The 20,345-nt window shown below is 47.2% G+C and overlaps 1 protein-coding gene across 1 annotated transcript in view; it reads left to right on the forward strand.

Annotated features, from left to right (window-relative positions):
• The first annotated feature begins 1,874 nt into the window (after window positions 1–1,874).
• The window catches only part of LOC108501789 (dephospho-CoA kinase domain-containing protein-like), a 22,543-nt gene continuing 4,072 nt past the window's right edge, over window positions 1,875–20,345 (forward strand). The window contains 4 exon segments of the mRNA XM_017824027.1: window positions 1,875–1,904; window positions 11,749–11,799; window positions 11,802–11,838; window positions 14,025–14,228. Of these exon segments, the coding sequence (XP_017679516.1) occupies window positions 1,875–1,904; window positions 11,749–11,799; window positions 11,802–11,838; window positions 14,025–14,228 (322 nt within the window).

Genomic DNA, 20,345 nt, shown 5'->3' on the forward strand with positions numbered 1-20,345 from the left:
TTTCAGTGTCTTTCCCCCCCTTTACCTGTGGGGTTTGGTGCAGCTCGTACAGACTCAGCTCCCAGGTCTTGATGGCACTCTGGGCGCTCGCAGGGGCGGCCATAGCCCGGGGGGGGGGGGGCGTTCCGTCACCTCAGGACCCCCAGAAAACCCCCCAAAAGCCCCCCAGGAACTCCCATACACCTCTCGACCACCCCCAAACAACTGTGACCATGCCAAAACCCCATGTGCCAAACCTGGGTCTAATCAGGAGCAGTGCTTAGGCTGTAATCTCATTAGGGGCTGGGGATCTCCAGGTGGCAGAGCTCAGCCTCACACGACACCTACAGCTGAATTCCACATGTGGTTGTCCCAGGAACATCCTTTCGTGGTGAAGTGCTGGCAGGGATTGCCAAACTGGCAGCTGCCCCTCTGGAAAAGCTCCTTTTCCCCCCTCACACCCCATCCAGCAACAACCCAGCTGCGCTTCAGGGAATTTCCAAGTTCTTCCTACCCGGAACTGACCTGTTTCACGGGGCTGGGACACTCCAATCCTTGGTGTCACCATTGCCCTTGCTGCCTGTGAGGTGCCAAACCGCACCAGCCTGAGCCCATTTCCAGAGTCAGGGAATAAGCCCTCCACAAACACCAGGGACAGCAGAAGGACACACTCCACACAAAGGAAAACATGACGAACACCAAAGCGAGAGTGTTTTCATTGGAAAATCAACTTGGATGACCACAGCAGAGAGCAGTGCAGCCACTTCCCACTGCTGACACAGGACTGAGGCTGAGGAAACCTAATTCCTCTTTCCTGTCCTTAAAAGGAAAGGAAGTGCTACTTTCACTAAGGAATATGTTCATGTTTTAAATCTCAGTGCCAGGATCCAGTGCACAGACTGGCAGTGACAACACTCCCAGTGTGGCTCTCCAAAGCCCAGCAGCTCCAGGCCCATCCCCTGCCCTGTTTTTGGAGACAACGTCATTGGGGTAACCCGAAACACTCCCACACCCCAGTGGGATGTGATGGTATGGAATCGATATCCAGAAGGAAATTCACTCCCTTTCCCACTGCGTGGTCTCTCCTGGGTGGATCCCCATGAGGTTTTGGGGGGCAGGAGATTTCCCAGACATCTGGACATCTCCCAGTCAGCTTGTGGAATCTGCAGCCAAAAACATTCGAGCTCCTCCGGGTGACAGGAATCACACACCAGGACCCAAGGAGGGCTCCAGAACACACCTTTTCCTAGCAAAAAGGGCAGGAGGAACCTCTGGGCTGGGAAGTGGCTGTGGCTAAGCACCTTGTCAGTGCTCTGCTTGACTCTGGTTCCCACAAACCTAATCTTGTCAGAGGAAAAGAAAATAAAAACCTCCCTGAGCGCGGCTAAACCGATTAAACCAAGACACAGAGCCACGCCCAGGGGGCAAAGGAAATATAAATGGGCAGCTGTGCTGTCATAAAAAAAGGCTCTGTGATATTTCTTGGGTGACCTTTTATTCGCTCCCATTGCTGGGCAGGTAGGATTGCCCAGGGAAAGCTGCTCATGGAGGGAGAAGGGTTCTTCAGACTGATGGTTTGCACACCTGCTGGGGCTCCAGGTGAGTGGGGAGGCTCAGGTGAGGGAAGCACCAGGTACAAAACCTCTGGAAACCTCTGGAAAGCCACAGGCTGACACACCCATTCCCAGCTGGAATGTGCACCAAGCCTCTCCTGCAAATCCTGCACACACAGTGAGCTCTGCATTTTGATAATTAAGGCAATGAGTAAGTAAGGATGATGAACTTCGAATGAAGCCACCTGTTTTGGGCTAAATATTTGTTGTGCCCAGCATAAAAAAAAAAGAGCCCTGTCCTGGCACGTTTTCCAGCTCCTTTCTTTTCCCTTTCAGAGCACGATGTTCCTGGTGGGACTCTTGGGTGGGATTGTGAAATAAGTAAAACGGGGCTATAATTTTGGTTGCAAAGTAATGAAAAGATTTATTAATGCCAACAAGCAAAAACGGCTAGCCGGGCGACCGGAGGAAACCTCAGTTCCTGCTGCGGTCCGCAAAGAGGAACGGAAACAGCACTTGTTATACCCTCTGTTGTCACCTCCCCCCAAGTCATGTCATCTGTCAATTGGTGGAGGTTTCGTGGGCTGCATCCTGCTTGGTTCCCTCTTTGCGGGTCAACTTGGGGTTGGTTCCTCCCTTTGCGGGCAATTGCCGTTGCTGAGGGGTGTCCACCAATAACTTCAAAGTCATTGATTTCTATGAGGCCGTGGTCTTGGAAATTTCCATCGGGATGACGACTGATCACCCGGACTCCTCGTGGTCTACCCCTCCATATTGGTTCCTATTAATACACTTAGAACAAACATCTCCAAAATACAATATGCTAAATCATTCTTGCGTTGTGTTAATCATCCCGCAGCTTACAGAACTTGTGGTTAAGCATTGCACAACATGTCAACTTATGATTCCAACAAAGCAGTTAACACAATACAGTAACTTTATTAACTCTTTCCCATTTTGAGCAGCAAATTTCTTTAGATCACTTATAACAATCCCCCCTCCTAATTTCCTCATAAATTTGCTGGTCAAGTTCAATTACCACCTCCCTGGCCACTTCTAAGAGAGAGGTTTGATCTTCACTAGAAGACTTCCCACTCATGTCTTCATATTGTTGCTTTATTGTCAGTAACTGCACAGTCTCAATTCTACTTTTAACAAATTTCATAACCTTATTAAGAATACATGGTCCAAAAATTAGTGAAGCAAACAACATTATCAAAGGACCTGCTAGAGTTGAGATTAAAGTTGTCAACCAAGGAAACTGATCACGCCAGGTATCTAGCCAATTCTGTGAAGCCTCCTTTTCTCTCTTTCTTTGTAATATCCCTTCGCGTAGTTTGGTCGTGGATTCTTTAATGATTCCTGAATGGTTTGCGTAGAAGCAACACTCCTCCCCTAGGGCCACACATAAACCTCCCTGCTGTAAAAACAGCAAGTCCAACCCTCGTCTGTTTTGCAAGACTACTTCCGAAAGGGAATTAAGGGAAGTTTCTAAATATGAAATCGATTTTTCTATTCTGTCCAAATCCTCATCTACCGCTGCCCTCAGGGCAATCAATCCATGACTATGCTGTACCAGGGATGCAACTCTGGCACCTGTGGCTCTCATAGCTATCGTTACACAGATTGGTTCCCGTTTTTGGATTCTGTGCTTATTCATTTCCCAAAACTCTAAAACAGACTCTTCAGAGCGATACAACATGTGAGGTAACACGGTTATTTGAACACAGAATTCATTATTCCTCTCGAATGCAGATAAAGACACACACGGGACTAAACCAGTTTTAGAACATATCCACCACCCACCCTGATGTCGTATAGCCCACTTATTCCTTTCTCCTTTCAGCTTATTTATTCTAGTACCACATAATTCATTGCTTTCTGGAGAAATGTTTCCAATACACATCCCCTGTCCACTGACTTGTGACATTGTGAGGCCTATATCCTTCTCTTCCCACCTACATTGGCTTGGGTTATCTTCTGCACTCAAGTTAAAAGTGAGATTTAGTCCTACTCCCTCATAGAAGGGAGGTCTCACATCATAGCATAACCAGCAAGACGTGGTCATGTCAGGGTCAGTGTAATTTATAGCCTTATAGGATACTTCTACCATGTTTAACAATGATTCAGCTCCCCCTTTTGATACCCTTTCCTTTTTGAATGATTCAGTGGGAGGAATTTGGGCAACCTTAAATTCTTGTGACACTAAATTAGCAAGGACTCCATTTACCTGTTTTCTTTCTTCCTTTTGGCCATTGTCTATAGATTTCTTTATTTCTAAATTTGGTCCTAGTAATTGAGAGTAAACAGTTAATGGCTGTTTCCTTATGATTACATATGCACCTGGGTCTGCGGACAGCCTGTCTAATCTCACTCCCCACGTCCTTCCAGTCAACCACCCTCGGTCTTCATGATTTAGGACTTGCACCTGCAAATATTCACAATTTGATGGCTCATTAGGAAGTACAAATCCTCCAAATGCAGGAGGTTCACAATATGGGGGTCCCCATTGGTACTCTTAAGTGTCTGTCTGGTCTCTCAGGTCTCCAGGCAGTGGCTATGGTCTCACAACCCCAATATCCGCAGTGGTAATGCCCAGGATAATTGCAATATGACTTCCCTGGGTTTGAAGTTGGACACCAGTAAGTGGCTCCCTTATTTACTGTAATAGAAGGTTTTCCACCTCCCTTGCCACATTCCTGGGGTATGCTTGCCATTAACAGATCACAAACTGTCACATTAAATTTTGGACCAATTGCTGTGATTACTTTCCGAACTACCTTTGAATCTTTTGACCTAGTTAAGGTCCATTCAAACGGTTGGTGGGCATTTCCCAGAGAACTTGTAAAAACTATCATAATAATGATTAGCACCCGATTTTGTCCCATTTTTGTTTTAGTCTCTTCCCTTTACTTTCAGTGGTTATTATTTTTGAGTCAACCTTCCCCACACGTTTTATCTCTCTGCCTTCCTTCGTCTGCTCCTGTGCAGGGAACAACGAGGTCTTAGATTCTTCTCGGCAGCAGTGATAATCTTCAGGGGATAGACTCAGTTCACTTAGTTTTCTTCCACTGATTCAGGATGAGACTCATTTACTTCAAGATTTTGAATTCTGTCAATTAATCCTAATAACTCAATATATCTCCTTCGATTTGGCTTTGCCAATTTCCAGGAAAATCTAGTACGGCACAGTTCTATTAGTGCCCTGTTCCAATTGGTTTCATAAACCTCCCAAGTTTCTGGGACTAACCACTCCCAACCACAGAATGCTTTTATTATTTCAGCGTTAGCCAATTGTTCTCTTATAGATTCTGTAGAGCCCGTCCTACACTTGATACAATAGGGTTGTCCCCTTATTGATACACAGGGTCACTTTTTAACCACACTTTTTGCATTTACATACCACCCAGCTGTAATGAGTGGATCCAGGGTGTTTTATGCAAGATATTCCATGTGGATCACGTCCGCCTGGTATATCTGTTTCCACCTCGCAACAAAAAGGCAAAACAGTTTGAGTTCCAGCTATCCTATACAGTCCCGAGCCTCCCATCTGTTCAGGCAGTCCCTCTAAATTCCATGAAACAAAGTTCACTTTTCTTAAAGTTTTTCCTTGGGGTATCTGAAAGAAAATATACAGGCTAGATCTTACAGCTTCTCCATCAAGGTTCATCTGCAGGCTGTACTCGTTTAATCTTCATCTGCAGTTCCCCGGGACTCGATGTTATTTTCCACTCAGAATCCTTTACTGGTCCTTTTATCCTTGACGCATGGGTCCACCCTTGCTCAGCTGTCCGCACAGCAGTATCTGTGGTGAGAAGAACAACAAAAGGCCCCTACCACTGTGGAGTTAAAGATGTTTCCTTCCATGTTTTAATTAATACCTTGTCACCTGGCTGGAACTTGTGTATACATATATCTAGAGGGGGTCTTTGGGCTACAAGTCCCTTTTTCCTTAACTCTTGTCTTCTTTTCATCAGTTCAATGATATACTCTCTGAGGAGAGTATCCTCAACCTTTGGATTGTCTATAGGGGCTCCGAATTCATAGGGCATACCGTACATCATTTTGAATGGTGAAATCCCTGTGTCCATTTGAGGTTGAGTCCTGATATACAGTAGTGCTAGAGGAAGACACTTTACCCAATTCATTTTTGTTTCTAACATTAATTTAGTCAAGTGTTTTTTTAATTTCCTCGTTCATTCTCTCTACTCTTCCTGAACTCTGTGGATGCCAAGGGGTGTGATATTCCCACTTAGTTCCTAGCAACTCTGTTACTTCTTTGATCACCTTTGAAGTGAAATGAGTTCCTCTATCTGAGTCTATTACATCAACTACACCGTATCTAGGAATAATCTCCTCTAACAGGATCTTGGCTACAACTTTAGCTGTGCACTGAGCAGTAGGAAAGGCTTCCACAAAGTGGGTTAGATGATCCACCAACACCAATAAATATTGATTCCTTCCTACTTTAGGTAATTCTGTAAAGTCAGTCTGAATTTTCTCGAATGGTCTTTTTGCTAGTTCCCTTCCTCCTTTAATTTTCTCTCTTAAATATCCTCTATTTACTTTCTTACAAGTCAAACACCCTTCTAACAACTTCTTTGCTATATCATACACTCCAACACATACATATTTATTTCCAAAATGATCCACCAGGGCCTGGGTACTCCAATGTGTTCACTCATGCAATTTACCCATAATCTTGCGAGCAAGGCCCTTAGGGATCACTTCTCTTCCATCTGATAACAACCATTTCCCTTGCTCCTCCCTTGCACCGACTTGCAACAATTTCTCTTTCTCCTGATTACTAAAAGACTAGGAATTTGCTCACTTTTTGTTTCTTGCTCATTTATCACCAACAAAGCTGCTTTTTTTGCCTCAGCATCAGCTAAATTGTTTCCTCTTGCTGCAGCCTTTAACCCTTTTTGGTGACCTTGTACATGCACTACTGCAATCTGCTTTGGCCCTCTCAGAGCTTTTAGGACTTCTCGAACTAAACTCTCATGAACTAGCCCCTGGCCCTTTGCATTGGTTAGCCCACGTTCTTCCCATATCTTTCCAAAAGTGTGGACTACTCCAAAGGCATATTTTGAATCTGTAAATATAGTCCCTGTTTTTCCACTCAACAACTGCAGAGACCTTAATAAAGCATATAGTTCACACACCTGGGCTGACCATGTATTACTCAAAGATCCAGACTCTAACTTGTAGGGTAACTCCATCCACTATGGCATAACCTGATCTTCTCTTCCCATCTACGACTCTGGATGAACCATCAATATAAAGTTTTTCACCTATTTCTAGCTCTTCTTCTTCTTCCAGATCCTCTCTAATTTTAGTTTGGAGGCTTATGACCTGCGTGCAATCATGTACTACACTCCCTTGGGGTTCACCGTACAGGAACTGAGCTGGGTTTTGCAAATGGGTTACTTCTAGTTCTAATTTAGAGGTGTTCAGCAGAATACTTTCATATTTTAATAATCGGCTATCAGTTAGCCATTTTTCTGCCCTCTGTTTCAATACTCCCCGGATATCGTGGGGAGTGTACACCTTTAATTCTCCTCCAAAAGTGACTTTTATAGCCTCTTCCACCAATAGTGCAGTAGCCACTATTGCTTGCAAACAGGTGGGCCAACCTCTGCTAACTGGATCTAGAATTTTTGAATAATATCCCACAGGTTTCTTATGCTCAGCCCATTTCTGTGTTAATACCCCATAAGCTGTTCCATTCTCTATATTTACAAATAAATAGAAAGGTTTCCTGATATCTGGAAGACTAAGCACAGGGGCATTTATCAGGTCTTCTTTTAATTTTTCTAACTGGCCCTCGTCCTTGTCATTCCACTTCACCAATCCTTCTTTAGCTAACTTTTCATACAAGAATTTTACTTTACTACTGTAGTTCTCTACCCACTGTCTGCAATATCCTAAGAGACCTAAAATTTGTCTGATCTGTCTTTTGTTCCTAGGTATGGGCATAGACAATATTCCTTTTACCCTTTCAGGATCCAGTCCATTACATCCTTTACTTAACCAATGCCCTAAGTATTTTACTTTTTCCTCTGTAAATTGCAATTTAGACTTGGACACTCTCAGGCCCTTTCCACCTAGAAAGTTAAGGAGTCTAATACTCTCATCTCTTACAGTCTCAGCATCTCTTCCAGCTATTAGTAAATCATCAACATACTGTACCAAAACTGTTCCTTCACGAGGTTTGAATGACTCTAATAGCTGCTCTAAAGCTTGCCCAAACAGGTTTGGGGATTCAGTAAACCCCTGGGGTAAGACTGTCCACCTTAGTTGCTGCTTTCTATGAGTGTCTGGGTCTTCCCACTCGAAGGCGAAGTAGTTTCTACTCTTTGCCTTAAGGGGACAAGTCCAAAAAGCATCTTTTAAGTCTATCACACTGTACCATTGATGTTCTGGGGAAACTTGACTCAGTAAAGTGTACGGGTTAGCAACTACTGGGAACCTCGTCATTGTTCACTTGTTTACTTCTCTTAGATCTTCTACCAATCGGTAGGTCCCATCAGGCTTTTTAACAGGCAAGAAGGGTGTATTATGGGGAGACATGCAAGGTTCCAGCAATCCTTGCGCCAACAGTCTTTCTATAGTGGTCTTGAGGCCAGCTCTTCCCTCGTTGGGAATTGGGTATTGTTTCACTCTTATGGGCTTGTCTGGATCTTTTATGGATATTTCAAAGGGCTCAATATTCAATTTTCCTATGGTCTCAGGGGTATACCATACTTCTGGACTAATCTTTGTCTCATCTTCTGCCGTAAGGGCATAGATTTTTGCTTTCAACTTTTGTTCTGATACTTCTAAATTAATTCCTAACTCAATCATTAAATCTCTTCCTAACAAGTTCCTGCCTCTGGAACTAATAAAAAGGTTCCCAAGGCAAACTTATTGGAAGCTTCTATTTCAACATTTTTGACTATTGGTACTTTAAAAGGCTCCCCTTTTGCTCCAATCACTTGAGCCTTTTCTGTTGAAATTATACATCCTTGGGGCAGTTGTTGGACAGTAGATCTTTCTGCCCCTGAGTCCACAAGGAACTCCATAACTTGTTGCTGAGGACCCACTTTTAATTTTATCAAGGGCTCTGTACTTTTCTGGGTCCCCAGCAAATAGAGCCCCTGATCCCTTCAGTCCTCTAAGAAGACCTGCTCCTCCTGTAGCCTCTTTCTACAGTCTTTCTTCATATGTCCCTTCTGGCCACAGTAATGACATTCAATTTCCCTGAGATTTACTTTTCTATATCTTCTTGGCTGTCCTTGTTCATCAGACCTAAAGGACTCTTTCCTTTCCTGCTCTCTGTTATTTTTCTGTTCTCCTCTGACAGCTGCTACTAAGATTCTTGTTTGCTTTCTCTGAATGTCCTCTTTTCTCCTCTGCTTCTTTTCCTCTTTTACCTCATCTCTCCTAACATACACCTCCTGAGCTTCTCTCAACAACAAATCCAAACCTTTTGTTTGCCAGTCTCTGTTCTTTTCCAACTTCCTCCTAATGTCTTCCCATGATCCCTGCACAAACCTGAGTTTAAGTACCGCCTGCCCCATGGCATTATCTTCGGGATCCATTCCCGAATATAGTTGAAAACTTTTTCTCAGTCTCTCTAACCAATCTGTAGGAGACTCATCTTTCTTCTGATATTCCTTAAAGGCCCTATCTATATTCTGTCCTCTAGGGACAGATTCTCGTATTCCCTGCACTATCATGCTCCTCAAATTGTCCATCTGAGCTCTATCAGCTGCTCTCTGGTTGTCCCAGTTCGGCTTTTCAGCAGGCCATTTCGTATCGGCCGCTGGACCCTGCTGATGCCTTCTATCTCAATTTCTCATACCAGCCACTCTGATCATTCCCCTCTCTTCTACAGTAAACAAAATGCCCAATATAGCTTGCATCTCATCCCAAGTATAAGTATTAGGCCCTAAGAATTGATCAAACCTTTCGGAAACCCCTATAGGGTCCTCTAAAAGATTCCCCATTTCCTTTTTAAAGGCTCTTACATCTCCGGAACTTAGGGGTACAGATACAAATCCTATCCCACCTTGTCTTCCTGTTAGGGCTGTCTCTCTGAGGGGATATAGTTGTGATTGTGGAAGAGGACTTTCAATATTTCCAGGAGTTGATGCAATGTTGGAATCTAAAAGCAACTCACTGGATTCTTTTACCAATGTGTGTGCAGAGGCAGATGGCAAAATGGCGGCTTCCCGCCCTTCTGCAGGTAAGATGGCGGCTTCCCGCCCTTTTGAGGACAAAATGGTGGATTCCCGCCCTTGTGCAGGTAAAATGGCGGCTTTTGATTCCTCTGGAGCACTTGGTGTCACTACACTCCCTCCATTATAGGGAGGAATATAAGGTGGAGGGGAGTTCCAAGACTCTGGATCTTTACTAAAGTTTACTTGCTTTCTCTTTTCCCTTAAAGGGAATAAGTAAGTAGGTGTACTTGCTTCCAGCCAAACAATAGCATAATGATTCTCTTCTAGACAATAAGGTCTTTTATCGCTAACATGCCAGTTAAGAATCTCACAAATCCAGCTCTCGAAAGAGCCGTACACTGGCCAATATACACCTTCTCCACCTGAACCTATTTGTTTGCCTCCCCACACTTCAACACAGTAGTAGACCATCTTCTCTCTAGATTTACCGAGAGTGTGAGGGTAACTACTCCAATTTTTCAATAATGTGCCTAAGGGGCTGTCCGGTGGAATCCCCTGCGACCTAGCCTCAAAGCCGCTTGCTTTAAATCTTCTCTCTTCTCGAGAATTGCTTCCTAACTCACTCATAGATTTATCTTTCTCTTCGGTAGACAGGTCCCTAACCACAAGATCCCTTTCTCCCTGGGAGCTGCAGCTACCTAGCATAAACTGTCTTTCTCCTAGAAGGTCTTTCTTCGAGTTCCTAGCTTTACTTCTGAGTCCTTCCCTTCCCCAGGAACTTCTAGACTTCAGAAGTCTTTCCCCATCAGAGGGACCATCTGGCTGCTCTACCTTACAGCCTCCCATGGGTGAGGAAGCCTTGCTCTTCCCCGATCCCATCTTCTGGGGTGCCTTCTTTCTCACTCACACATACACAAGTCACAAACGCTTCCCCCTGTTCGTGGCCTGCTCCCTCGTGGGCTACAGGAACTGCACTATTTAGGGGTCCTCACTCGCTTCGTTCTTAGAGAACGTCTCACACAGGCACACCCCAGGACCCCCTCCCAACCGCCAAGGGGGTTCGCAATACTCACCTCTCCTAGATGAGTCTTTGCTCTTTTCGGCAGCACCACACCGGGTACTGGAGTGGACCTCCCTAACCGGACGACCCACACAGCTGCCTCTCCCTAGGTCAGCTATCCTGCCCGCAAACCGAACCTACCCAAAATTACCTGTCCGAGCTCCTCCCTGAGCTGGACATCGTCCAGACTCGCATGCAGAGATTACAGAGATCTGCAGAAACTTCTTTTTGCTTGTCTGGCCTTAATAAATTGGTTGGTATGAAGAGTCTGAATAATAGAATCTCCCCAGGGCCGTCCAAAAATGGGATGGGGGTGCCCTCCCCAGAGAGTGGTTCTACCACCCAGGGGTCTTCATCCGAGTCACGGTACCAATTGAAATAAGTAAAACGAGGCTATAATTTTGGTTGCAAGATAATGAAAAGATTTATTAATGCCAACAAGCAAAAACGGCTAGCCGGGCGACCGGAGGAAACCTCAGTTCCTGCCGCGGTCCGCAAAGAGGAACGGAAACAGCACTTTATACCCTCTGTTGTCACCTCCCCCCAAGTCATGTCATCTGTCAATTGGTGGAGGTTTCGTGGGCTGCATCCTGCTTGGTTCCCTCTTTGCGGGTCAACTTGGGGTTGGTTCCTCCCTTTGCGGGCAATTGCCGTTGCTGAGGGGTGTCCACCAATAACTTCAAAGTCATTGATTTCTATGAGGCCGTGGTCTTGGAAGTTTCCATCGGGATGACGACTGATCACCCGGACTCCTCGTGGTCTACCCCTCCATATTGGTTCCTATTAATACACTTAGAACAAACATCTCCAAAATACAATATGCTAAATCATTCTTGCGTTGTGTTAATCATCCCGCAGCTTACAGAACTTGTGGTTAAGCATTGCACAACATGTCAACTTATGATTCCAACAAAGCAGTTAACACAATACAGTAACTTTATTAACTCTTTCCCATTTTGAGCAGCAAATTTCTTTAGATCACTTATAACAGATTGCATCGGGGAAGAGCATGGTGGTGGCCGTGCTGCGGGAGCTGGGCTGTGCCGTGCCGTGATCGACGCCGACCTTATTGCCAGGGAGGGTGAGTTTTCCGTGGCTGATCCTGGTCCCTGAGGTTCCCCTGACAACTGGGATCACTACCGGGAGGCACTGACGGCAGACGGTGCTCTGGGTACATCCAAGTGTTTCCCTTCCGCTTCCCACTCCGTGAGGCTGTGAAACTGCCTCCGGGGGAGGGGGAATTGGAACTAGGATATATTTTTTATAACAAAAATAGAAGATCGTGTCCTAAGAAACACCGTGGAGAGATCATGCCCTGAGTCTCTCTCTCCTGGAGTGTGACGTTTCCCAGTTTTGAAAGCCAACTCTGGGCAAAATTAATGTGGTTCCCTTGGCTAATCCAGTGTCCCCCTGACATCCAGGACACCCATCCTGTCACTCAGTTATGTGGGGTGGGATCATAGAGCCTTGAATGAGAATCATAGAATCATAGAGTCAGCTGGGTTGGAAGGGACCTCCAAGATCATCAAGTCCAACCCTTGATCCACTACCACTGTGATTACTAGACCATGGCGCTAAGTGCCACATCCAGTCTCTTCTTAAACACCTCCAGGGATGGAGAATACACTACTTCCCTAGGCAGCCCATTCCAATGTCTGATTACCCTCTCTGTAAAGAAATTCTTTCTAATATCTAACCTGAACCTCCCCTGGCACAACTTCAGACCATGTCCCTCTGTGCTGCATGTTGTTTTCTTGGTGACACTGAGAGATCAGACCTCAAAATTAATGTGCTCAAAAAAAACAAGAGGCTCCAGAGATCCCAGGTCAGGGAATTCGGTCCACGCTCCTGCACTGCACACCTGCCTCTTGCTGCTCTCAAATATGCTGCCTGGGCTAGAGGGAAGAGCAAGAATTCCAGGTCTGTTGCCTCAGCAGGACTGGAGCAGACGCTGCTCTCCCTAATTAGCTGTGAGGTGTTAACCCCTCCATCCCACAGGGATAACAAGGGGAACAGAGAGCTTGGCAAGAGGAGCTGTGGCTGCCCCATCCCTGGAAGTGTCCTGGGTCAGGTTGAATAGGGCTTGCAGCAACCTGGGATAGTGGAAGGTGTCCCTGCCCACAGGGTGGTCTTTAAGGTCCCTTCCCACCCAAACCAGCCTGGGATTCTGGGATTCTGTGGATCCTGCATGTGGCAGGTCCAGGGGCTACAGCCGAGCTGTGGTGCAATGGTGTCATTTTGAAGTGCCAGAACTTTTCTGTTTGCTGAAGAACTTATTGTGTAGCCACTCAAAGCTGTGATGCTTTAACATTTTATTGCACTGTAATTCCCCTCGAGGTGCAGGAAATTTGCTGGAGGTGCTAAAAACCCTTGGAGACAGTATGAAAACACTACAGATACTCTGTGTCAGTTCTTTACCAATCACTTTATTTTCCTTCAATTCCTTTTTTATATGTATTTGTTTACTATATGGATTTCACGCATCCCAAAACTGCCTCCATGTGATATTCCACGGGAGGAAGAAATTGGTCTTAAAGACTTCTATGAGGCTGGCCTGAGGTTACAACCTGTGGTAACGTTCCTGGATTTGGGAGAGATGATTATCTGCTCTCTCCTTCACTGTGGTTACCCTCAGCTGGAGTTTAATTATGATTTTATTGCTGCATCCCTTTTGTTGGTGATTTTTTTTGGTGACTTTAAAGTTATACACTCCTGTAACATCAGAGTCCCTGCAAGGGCTGATTGGGGATTGAGCTTTTAGGTTTTTTGTGTTCATTTTCCTGAAGAATTTAGTGATTGAGGTCAAAGACAGTAAAAGAAACCACCTCAGCAGCAGCCAGACACAGGTTGTAGAAGTGTGTGTTCATGTAGTGCTGAAGTTTTCAGCTGGTCCTGGTCCCTTTGGATTGATTCCTCACCGGTGGGAGTCAGCTCAGCCCAGTTCCTGCCCCTGCCCTGGCGTGTGGCCACGGCCGTGTCCTCCTGCCCGCCCTGCTGACTTGTCACCCCGAGCAGCAGCACGGGCTGGGAGGGTTGTGGTGCTGAATTAATGTCTGCAGGACACTTTGATCTCAGCCCTGCAAGGGACCTTGGGCTGGGAGGGCTGTTGGCAGGAGCTGGTGCTGAGGCAGATGTGCTGGAGGCAGATGTGGTGCCCCGGCGAGGATCAGCTCCATCCGTTCATGACCAAACCCCATCTGGGGGTGGCTGCTGATGCAAACGCTGCTGTAAAACCAGCCCTCACCCCCAGCTGTTTGATGTTCTCAGTGGTGCAGCCCCACTCCAAGGCCCACCAGCCGATCCTGCGGTACTTTGGCACTGAGATCCTCCTGGAGAATGGCGAGATAAACTGCGAGGCTCTTGGGAACATGATCTTCTCCCAGCCGGAGAAAGGGCAGCTGCTGAACTCCATCACCCACCCCGAGATCCTGAAGGAGATGCTGAAGCAGATCCTGAAGTATTTTGTGCTCGGTAAGAGGCCAAGTCCCAGCCCTCAGGGACTCCTCTCAGGCAGGAGCTGTCCCTGAATGTGGGGAGAGGGACAGGGACGGAAAAGGGGAAGGGACGTTGAGTGACAGCCTTTGTGCTCTGCCTGTGGTGGCCTTTGGAAAATTCATTCCTGATTCACTCCTGCCTTTCACTGCTGCCCTTCACCGCCTTCCTCTGCAGTTTAAAGTGTATCTGTGGGGCCTGGGAGCAGCTTTGTGAGGCCTGTGCTGAGATCACCCCCCAGATAATATCACACTCCCGAAATGGCCGAATATCCTTCCCTGCCCCTGGCCTTGGTGGGAGCTGTGCAGCCCTCTGAGCGCCGATAAGGTGAGGGACAGCTGTGGGTTCCAAAGTCCTGCCTTCCCCCCAATATATGGAACAAATGCAACTGTCAGGCAGGGCTGGAGAAATGCCAGATAAGATCACCAGCTGTTCCAGAGGTCTCCGTGTATGACTGACTTCACAGAGCCAGTCTGGATCTGTGGCGCTTATCAGAGCTGGAGCCCTGTGAGAGCTGAACAGGCCTGTGCAAGGGCTCCATGGGGCCAAGCTCTGCTGCAGGGTGAGGAGGAGGAGGGACGCAAAGAAAGCAACAGGCAAGAAAGCCGGGAGGCAGAGATGGAGTCTTGAACCTGGGGCTGCGGGCTCAGGAGGCGTGCTGTGTGGCTTCAGCAGGCAGCTTTGTCCTCGTTAGTCAGGATTTAATAATTTGGGATAGCTGGATGTTGTCTCTGAGGATCACTGTGTAAGGAAAGCTCTGATCGATCAAACTGGAGGGCAGCAAGAAGCCTCTGGGGGCGGAGATGTGGTGGAATGGGGCTCCTTGGATGATGTCTCTGTCCAGGCTCTGCTTGCCGTGGGTTTTAGGGGGGTTGGGTTACAAAGACGGGACAGCAGCAAAACCTGAGGTGTCCTTGTGGCTGAGGCATACAAAGGGGAGTGAAGTCCTGGCTTAGAGCTTTCCCTTTCCCTCTCCTGCTCCCCCAGGTTCAGCAGGGCATCTCCTACCTCCCCAGATGCCACAGAGCTGGCGCTGGCCAAGGGCAGAGGCACAGGGAAAACTGGGGGGCCACAGTGTGGGAGGCGTGTCTAAAGGCACAAAGGATGTGCCCAGGTACAGAGCCCAAGGAGCATGCCCCAGAACTAGTAAACTGGTTAGTTAAGAAAGTCACATGGCATGTAAGGATAAAAGCGAGCGCAAGTTTTGAACAAATCCTCTTTGACCACACCATCGCACGAGGAGCATCATTATTCCTTGTTATACAAGGGCATTAACGCTACATATGGCGATCCGAACACGGACTTTTTAGCTTATATTAAGCAGATATTTACCCTGAATCAGGTATATAAGTGGTAGTTTCCGGCTATCAAGTCTATTAGTTTGACTTGGGAATCTTTAACCACAAAAAACTTTGACGTCAATAATTCCATGGTCTTAGTGGCATCTAAGAAACGGACAGTTAGTTTAGCAAGCTCAAAAATATTAGGATAGTGCACGGAAGAAGAGAAGAAAGAGTTAAAGAAGAAGCCGAGAGGTCAGAGCAGGCAACCGGAGAGAGCGGAGAGGGTCCAACGCAACATCAAAAGCGGTGAGTTTAGCTAAAAGGCATTCCGCACGCCTAAGACTGCTCCCTGAACGGCAGCGTGCCTGCAGCTCGGAGATCCGGGCCGCGGAGCACCTTAAGACCCTCAGGGAAAGCCTGTTGGTCCCCCATGCGTCAGCCATCTGGTAAAAGCGGCCCGCCGCTGCTGACTGCTCCGGCTGGACCACGTGCGTGAAACAGCGTAGCCACCGCCGGGCCCCCGCAGAGCCCCGTTTCAGCTTCTGCTCAGCAGAAACTGCCGGGGCTCCCCGCCTACTTGCTGCCTCCGACCAGCTCCGCGCCGAGCTTAAAGGCGTCGCTGCGACCCTGCCGTCTTTCCCCCGCGCATGCCGCAGTCTACAACCGTGAGGGAAGCGGCCAAGCCACACACGTGTGCTGGCTGCCCCCCGCGCCGCGGCAGGGACCCGCGCCGGGAGTGCCGCTTAGCGGAACCCAGCGCCGCCTTAACATCGCCCGCGTTCGCCCGCTGCCCCTGCCAAACCCGCGCTGCGCTCAAAAGCCACGTGGGAAAAGCAGAACTGCGCCGTGACCCTATCGGAGCCCCTGCTGAGTCCTGCGCACCGGAGGAGGCTGGCTGCCACCTCCTGCCGACCCCTGCCTGTCTGTGTCGACAGTGTAGACCCTCCCAGCTGAGGAAAAACCTTTCAGAAACCGCGGAAACCCCAAAAGAACTTTTTGCCGCTTTTCGCCGCCTTTTTTCCGCCGGACCGGCGCTAGGACCGCCCGCCGGCCCAGCCGGCCCCACGCCACGCGGCGCCCGCCGAGCCACGCGCGCTGAGGATGTCCCGCGCCGAGCACGCCGCTGCTGCAGCCCGCCCCGAAGATCCAGCCACCCCCCGACCGCCAACGTTCATCGCAGAAGCCAGCGCCCACGCCGCGGATGCCCGCGCGCCGACCCTGCCCCGCCGCTGCCCCGAGCACGCCGCTCGCCGCCGCACCGACGCCTGCAGCTACCCCCCCACGGCCCGCCATCGCCGAGATAGCCTGCCGAGCTGCCCCACGCCGCAGCTGCCCCCAGCCGTGCGCAGAACCACCCACGCCGCCGGAGCAGCCCAGCGCCCCCCCACCGCGCCGCAGCCGACACAGCCTGGACTCCCACAGCCACGCCGAAAGAAAAAAAAACCGCAGAGAAAGACTGCCAGATAGCCCAAACTGCTACAAAAAGGACTCAGAACGTGTGCTCCCAACCGATCGACATAAGGTAACATAAGACACCCTTTTTTCTATAGAAACCTCATGATACATTGAAGGGAAACTCAGACTCAAGCGTTTTGCTAAACTTTGCAACATAAAGCAGTTTACTCTGTCATAAACTCTGCCTGCACAAGGCACACAGAGAAAAAACAAAAAGTCCACACCCCACCCCCTCGCACACACTGCTGATAGCAGCACAGCACAACATGGTAATACAAACTCAGGAGACACGAGAGCCAAGTAAAGCGAGTCGCTGGGAAGACACAGACATTGCCATGCGAGCTCCGGGACCACGGCAGGCAATTCTGTTACAGCGATGGGGGGAGTAATTTAACGTACCTACCCCATTTCGCTGCAAATGAACAGCGACCACGTGGGCAGGTATGGCCGCAGCCATTTCCCCCCCACCACCGACTAAACTCCGACCTTTCTTTTCCGGCGCAGCCCCACCCCACCCATAGACACAGGGAGAGAGCCAGCCCCGCCCCCCACTCGCGGCCTGCACCGCCCACCATCCCCCCACAGGGAACCGGTTTTGACGGTGCTACAAGGGGGGAGAAGGGGGAGGAATGGGAGGAATGGGGGGAGGGGGACAAAGAGGGGGACAAAAAACAAAACATGGTTCTAACGGGAGGCATCAAAAAGGCACAGGGGGAGAAGTCAGCTAATATGTGGGAACAATGTCTAGAAAAAGCAATTTGAATGGAAAACATTCTCACTGCAGATCCAAATGATTACCTATCCCCTATTAAAGAGTTACAAGGTTATATACTGAGTTAAATTTAAGATGCTTGGACCAGCTGCAGTATGCTTTAAACAGGCAAAATGAATACAATGAAGCCAGAGAGATGCTGTACAAGCATTTGGCTTTTGAAAGAGAAAATGCAAGAGCTTTGCAGAGCCCTCCTACAGGGGAGAACTGTGACTTTATTGAGCTGGTTCAACCCTATCAAAAAGCTAGCTCAGAGGAGCAGCTACCTGCCTCTCTAGCTGCAGCTTTAGATGCCCAGATAAGAATACAGAAGGAAGTCAGACACACAGCTGTTTTAGTTGTGGAGAAATAGGTCACTCTCAGGAAGATTGTCCATGGAAGCCCCTAATAGCAACATTCCATAAATGCCCTAGCAGCAGAGAAATGTCTCAGTTGTACCAAGGGTGCCATAAACAAAGCAAAAGATATGCTGCAAGCATTGTATTGCTTGTAATAGCATTGCTAGCTGTACTCTTTTTTAACACTACTTTTCATGTGCAAAAGAGAAAACTACTTCAGGCAAACCACAATATACCGATAACCAGCCCCCAAAATAACCATGTACCCTATACCCCAAAGAAAGGTGACAAGTGGAAAACATTACAGATGTTAACAGCAGAACACGCAGTCAAAAAACATGCAGAAGCCTTGCAGATCGGACTGCCTCTACCTATAAGGCTTCTAGCAAATTGGTCACGAGTGGTAACTGATTCAAAAAACCATTCCTTTACCATTCTCCGTCACCCTGAGAATGCCCAGAAACCCCTCTTTCCCATCATGGTTTTAAACAGTGCACAATTTAACCAAACTCACTGCTGGGCTGCCCTTCCTCAGGAGATGCAAAATACCTCGATGAAGTATCAGATAGCCATAATACGTCATTATGCAGAGGACACGTTAATAACCACGACCACAAGAAATGAACTGCTAATTGTTTCTGCTGCTTTAACCAAAACTGCCCAAGGTGCAGATCTTCAGGTTGTTTCAGGAGGAATCCAACAGCCACAGCTCTGGACTTGCCATGGACAAGACAACACAGCAAAAAAGCTCTACACAGGTGACACAGCTCGAAATAAAAAACATTTATATTTACGCGAGTTGCAGAAACCTCAGAGGGCTACCAGTTGCTTAAAACCTGTTTTAACCATAAACAGAGGGGACCTACACCCTCTCTTTGTGTTGCTAGGGGAGAACTCCAACCTAAAATCTGACAAATTCCTAGCTGCAGAGACAAGCCAAATGTTAGAAAATTATACCAAGGTAATAAAAGGCAAACAAAACAGGAGAGATCCTGAAAGGCAAATCTGCCTAGTTTTTGTTTCCAGCAGGTATGAAACATTGCAGTTTTGTTTCAGTGGGATCAAACTGAGAGAAACCCACTGTTGGTTCTAAAACAGTCTTTTCTGTCATACCCCACCACCTAAATCTGTGTAAGTTGCTGTTGAGTTGTAGGCTTGTCATTTAAGGCAGAGCACAACTGAGGAAATGGACGGAAGAAATCCTGCCTTTACCAACATTCCAGCTTTGAAAAGACAATTTGGATAGGATGACAGCTGAGGACGCTGGATTTCAAGGTGCCCTGGCAAGTTTTAGTGGTAATATTTTAATTCATCTCCTTAAAAGCACAAATTGTGGCAGAAATCAACAGTTTACCTTTAAAGACCATACCAGATGTGGACCTGAACCAGTGAAAGGCCTCAGGACCTTCACACATGCATCTAAGAAAACATAATATGCTGCAATAGACTTAAATAAATCCTGCCACGGAACAGTAGGAAAACTACAGGCCATGAACTAAGCTTCTGTATAGTTCTGGAACTGATTGTCATTCATATTACCTTGGGAAAATTTTAAACAATCCTCTGATGTTATGATTGTGCTTATTATGCTATGAAGTTGATAACCTGTTTTGAAGGTTAATTTCTGTGAGATATTGTTAACCCTTACCTGTTGTTTGAAATGTGTTCTGTTTGGTTCCTGTGAGTTACAGAAGGTATGATTTCTATACAAATGTACACAAAATCACATCCTGACATGCCACAGACAATAACTGACAGAAACAGAAAAGCTGCTAAAGCAGCAATGTTTAACACTATACCCAGAGTTTTAAGGCAAGCAATTGCCTCATTCATTCTCCATCAGAATACAGGTTCTCTAAGAGACCATTCAACATAACAATTAAAAAACTACATCATCAAGGTATGCCCAACTGTCAGGAAACCATACTCAAGCCATCTCAAGAAAACATTAACCCTAGCTGGTTAATGGCAAGTGAGATCTGACAAACAGAGATATAAATCCTTGAATGAGACATATTGAAAATGTACATGCAAATAAATACACATCCACAAAACATAACCGCTACTACATCCACTAGACAAAACACAAAAGTGTAAAACACATGAGTTAGTTGCTTAGCAACCCTTTGGTACTCTAAAATAGATTAACATTAATATTAAGCAGTTCATCATCATGGCTAGGCTTCGTGAACGAAGATTTGGGAAGGCTCTATCCACATTTGCTACAGGCGCGCTGGTGGCTTATGAG

This window comes from Lepidothrix coronata, unplaced genomic scaffold, assembly GCF_001604755.1.
Source record: "Lepidothrix coronata isolate B3197 unplaced genomic scaffold, Lepidothrix_coronata-1.0 Scaffold108, whole genome shotgun sequence".
Classification (NCBI taxonomy): Eukaryota; Metazoa; Chordata; class Aves; order Passeriformes; family Pipridae; genus Lepidothrix; species Lepidothrix coronata.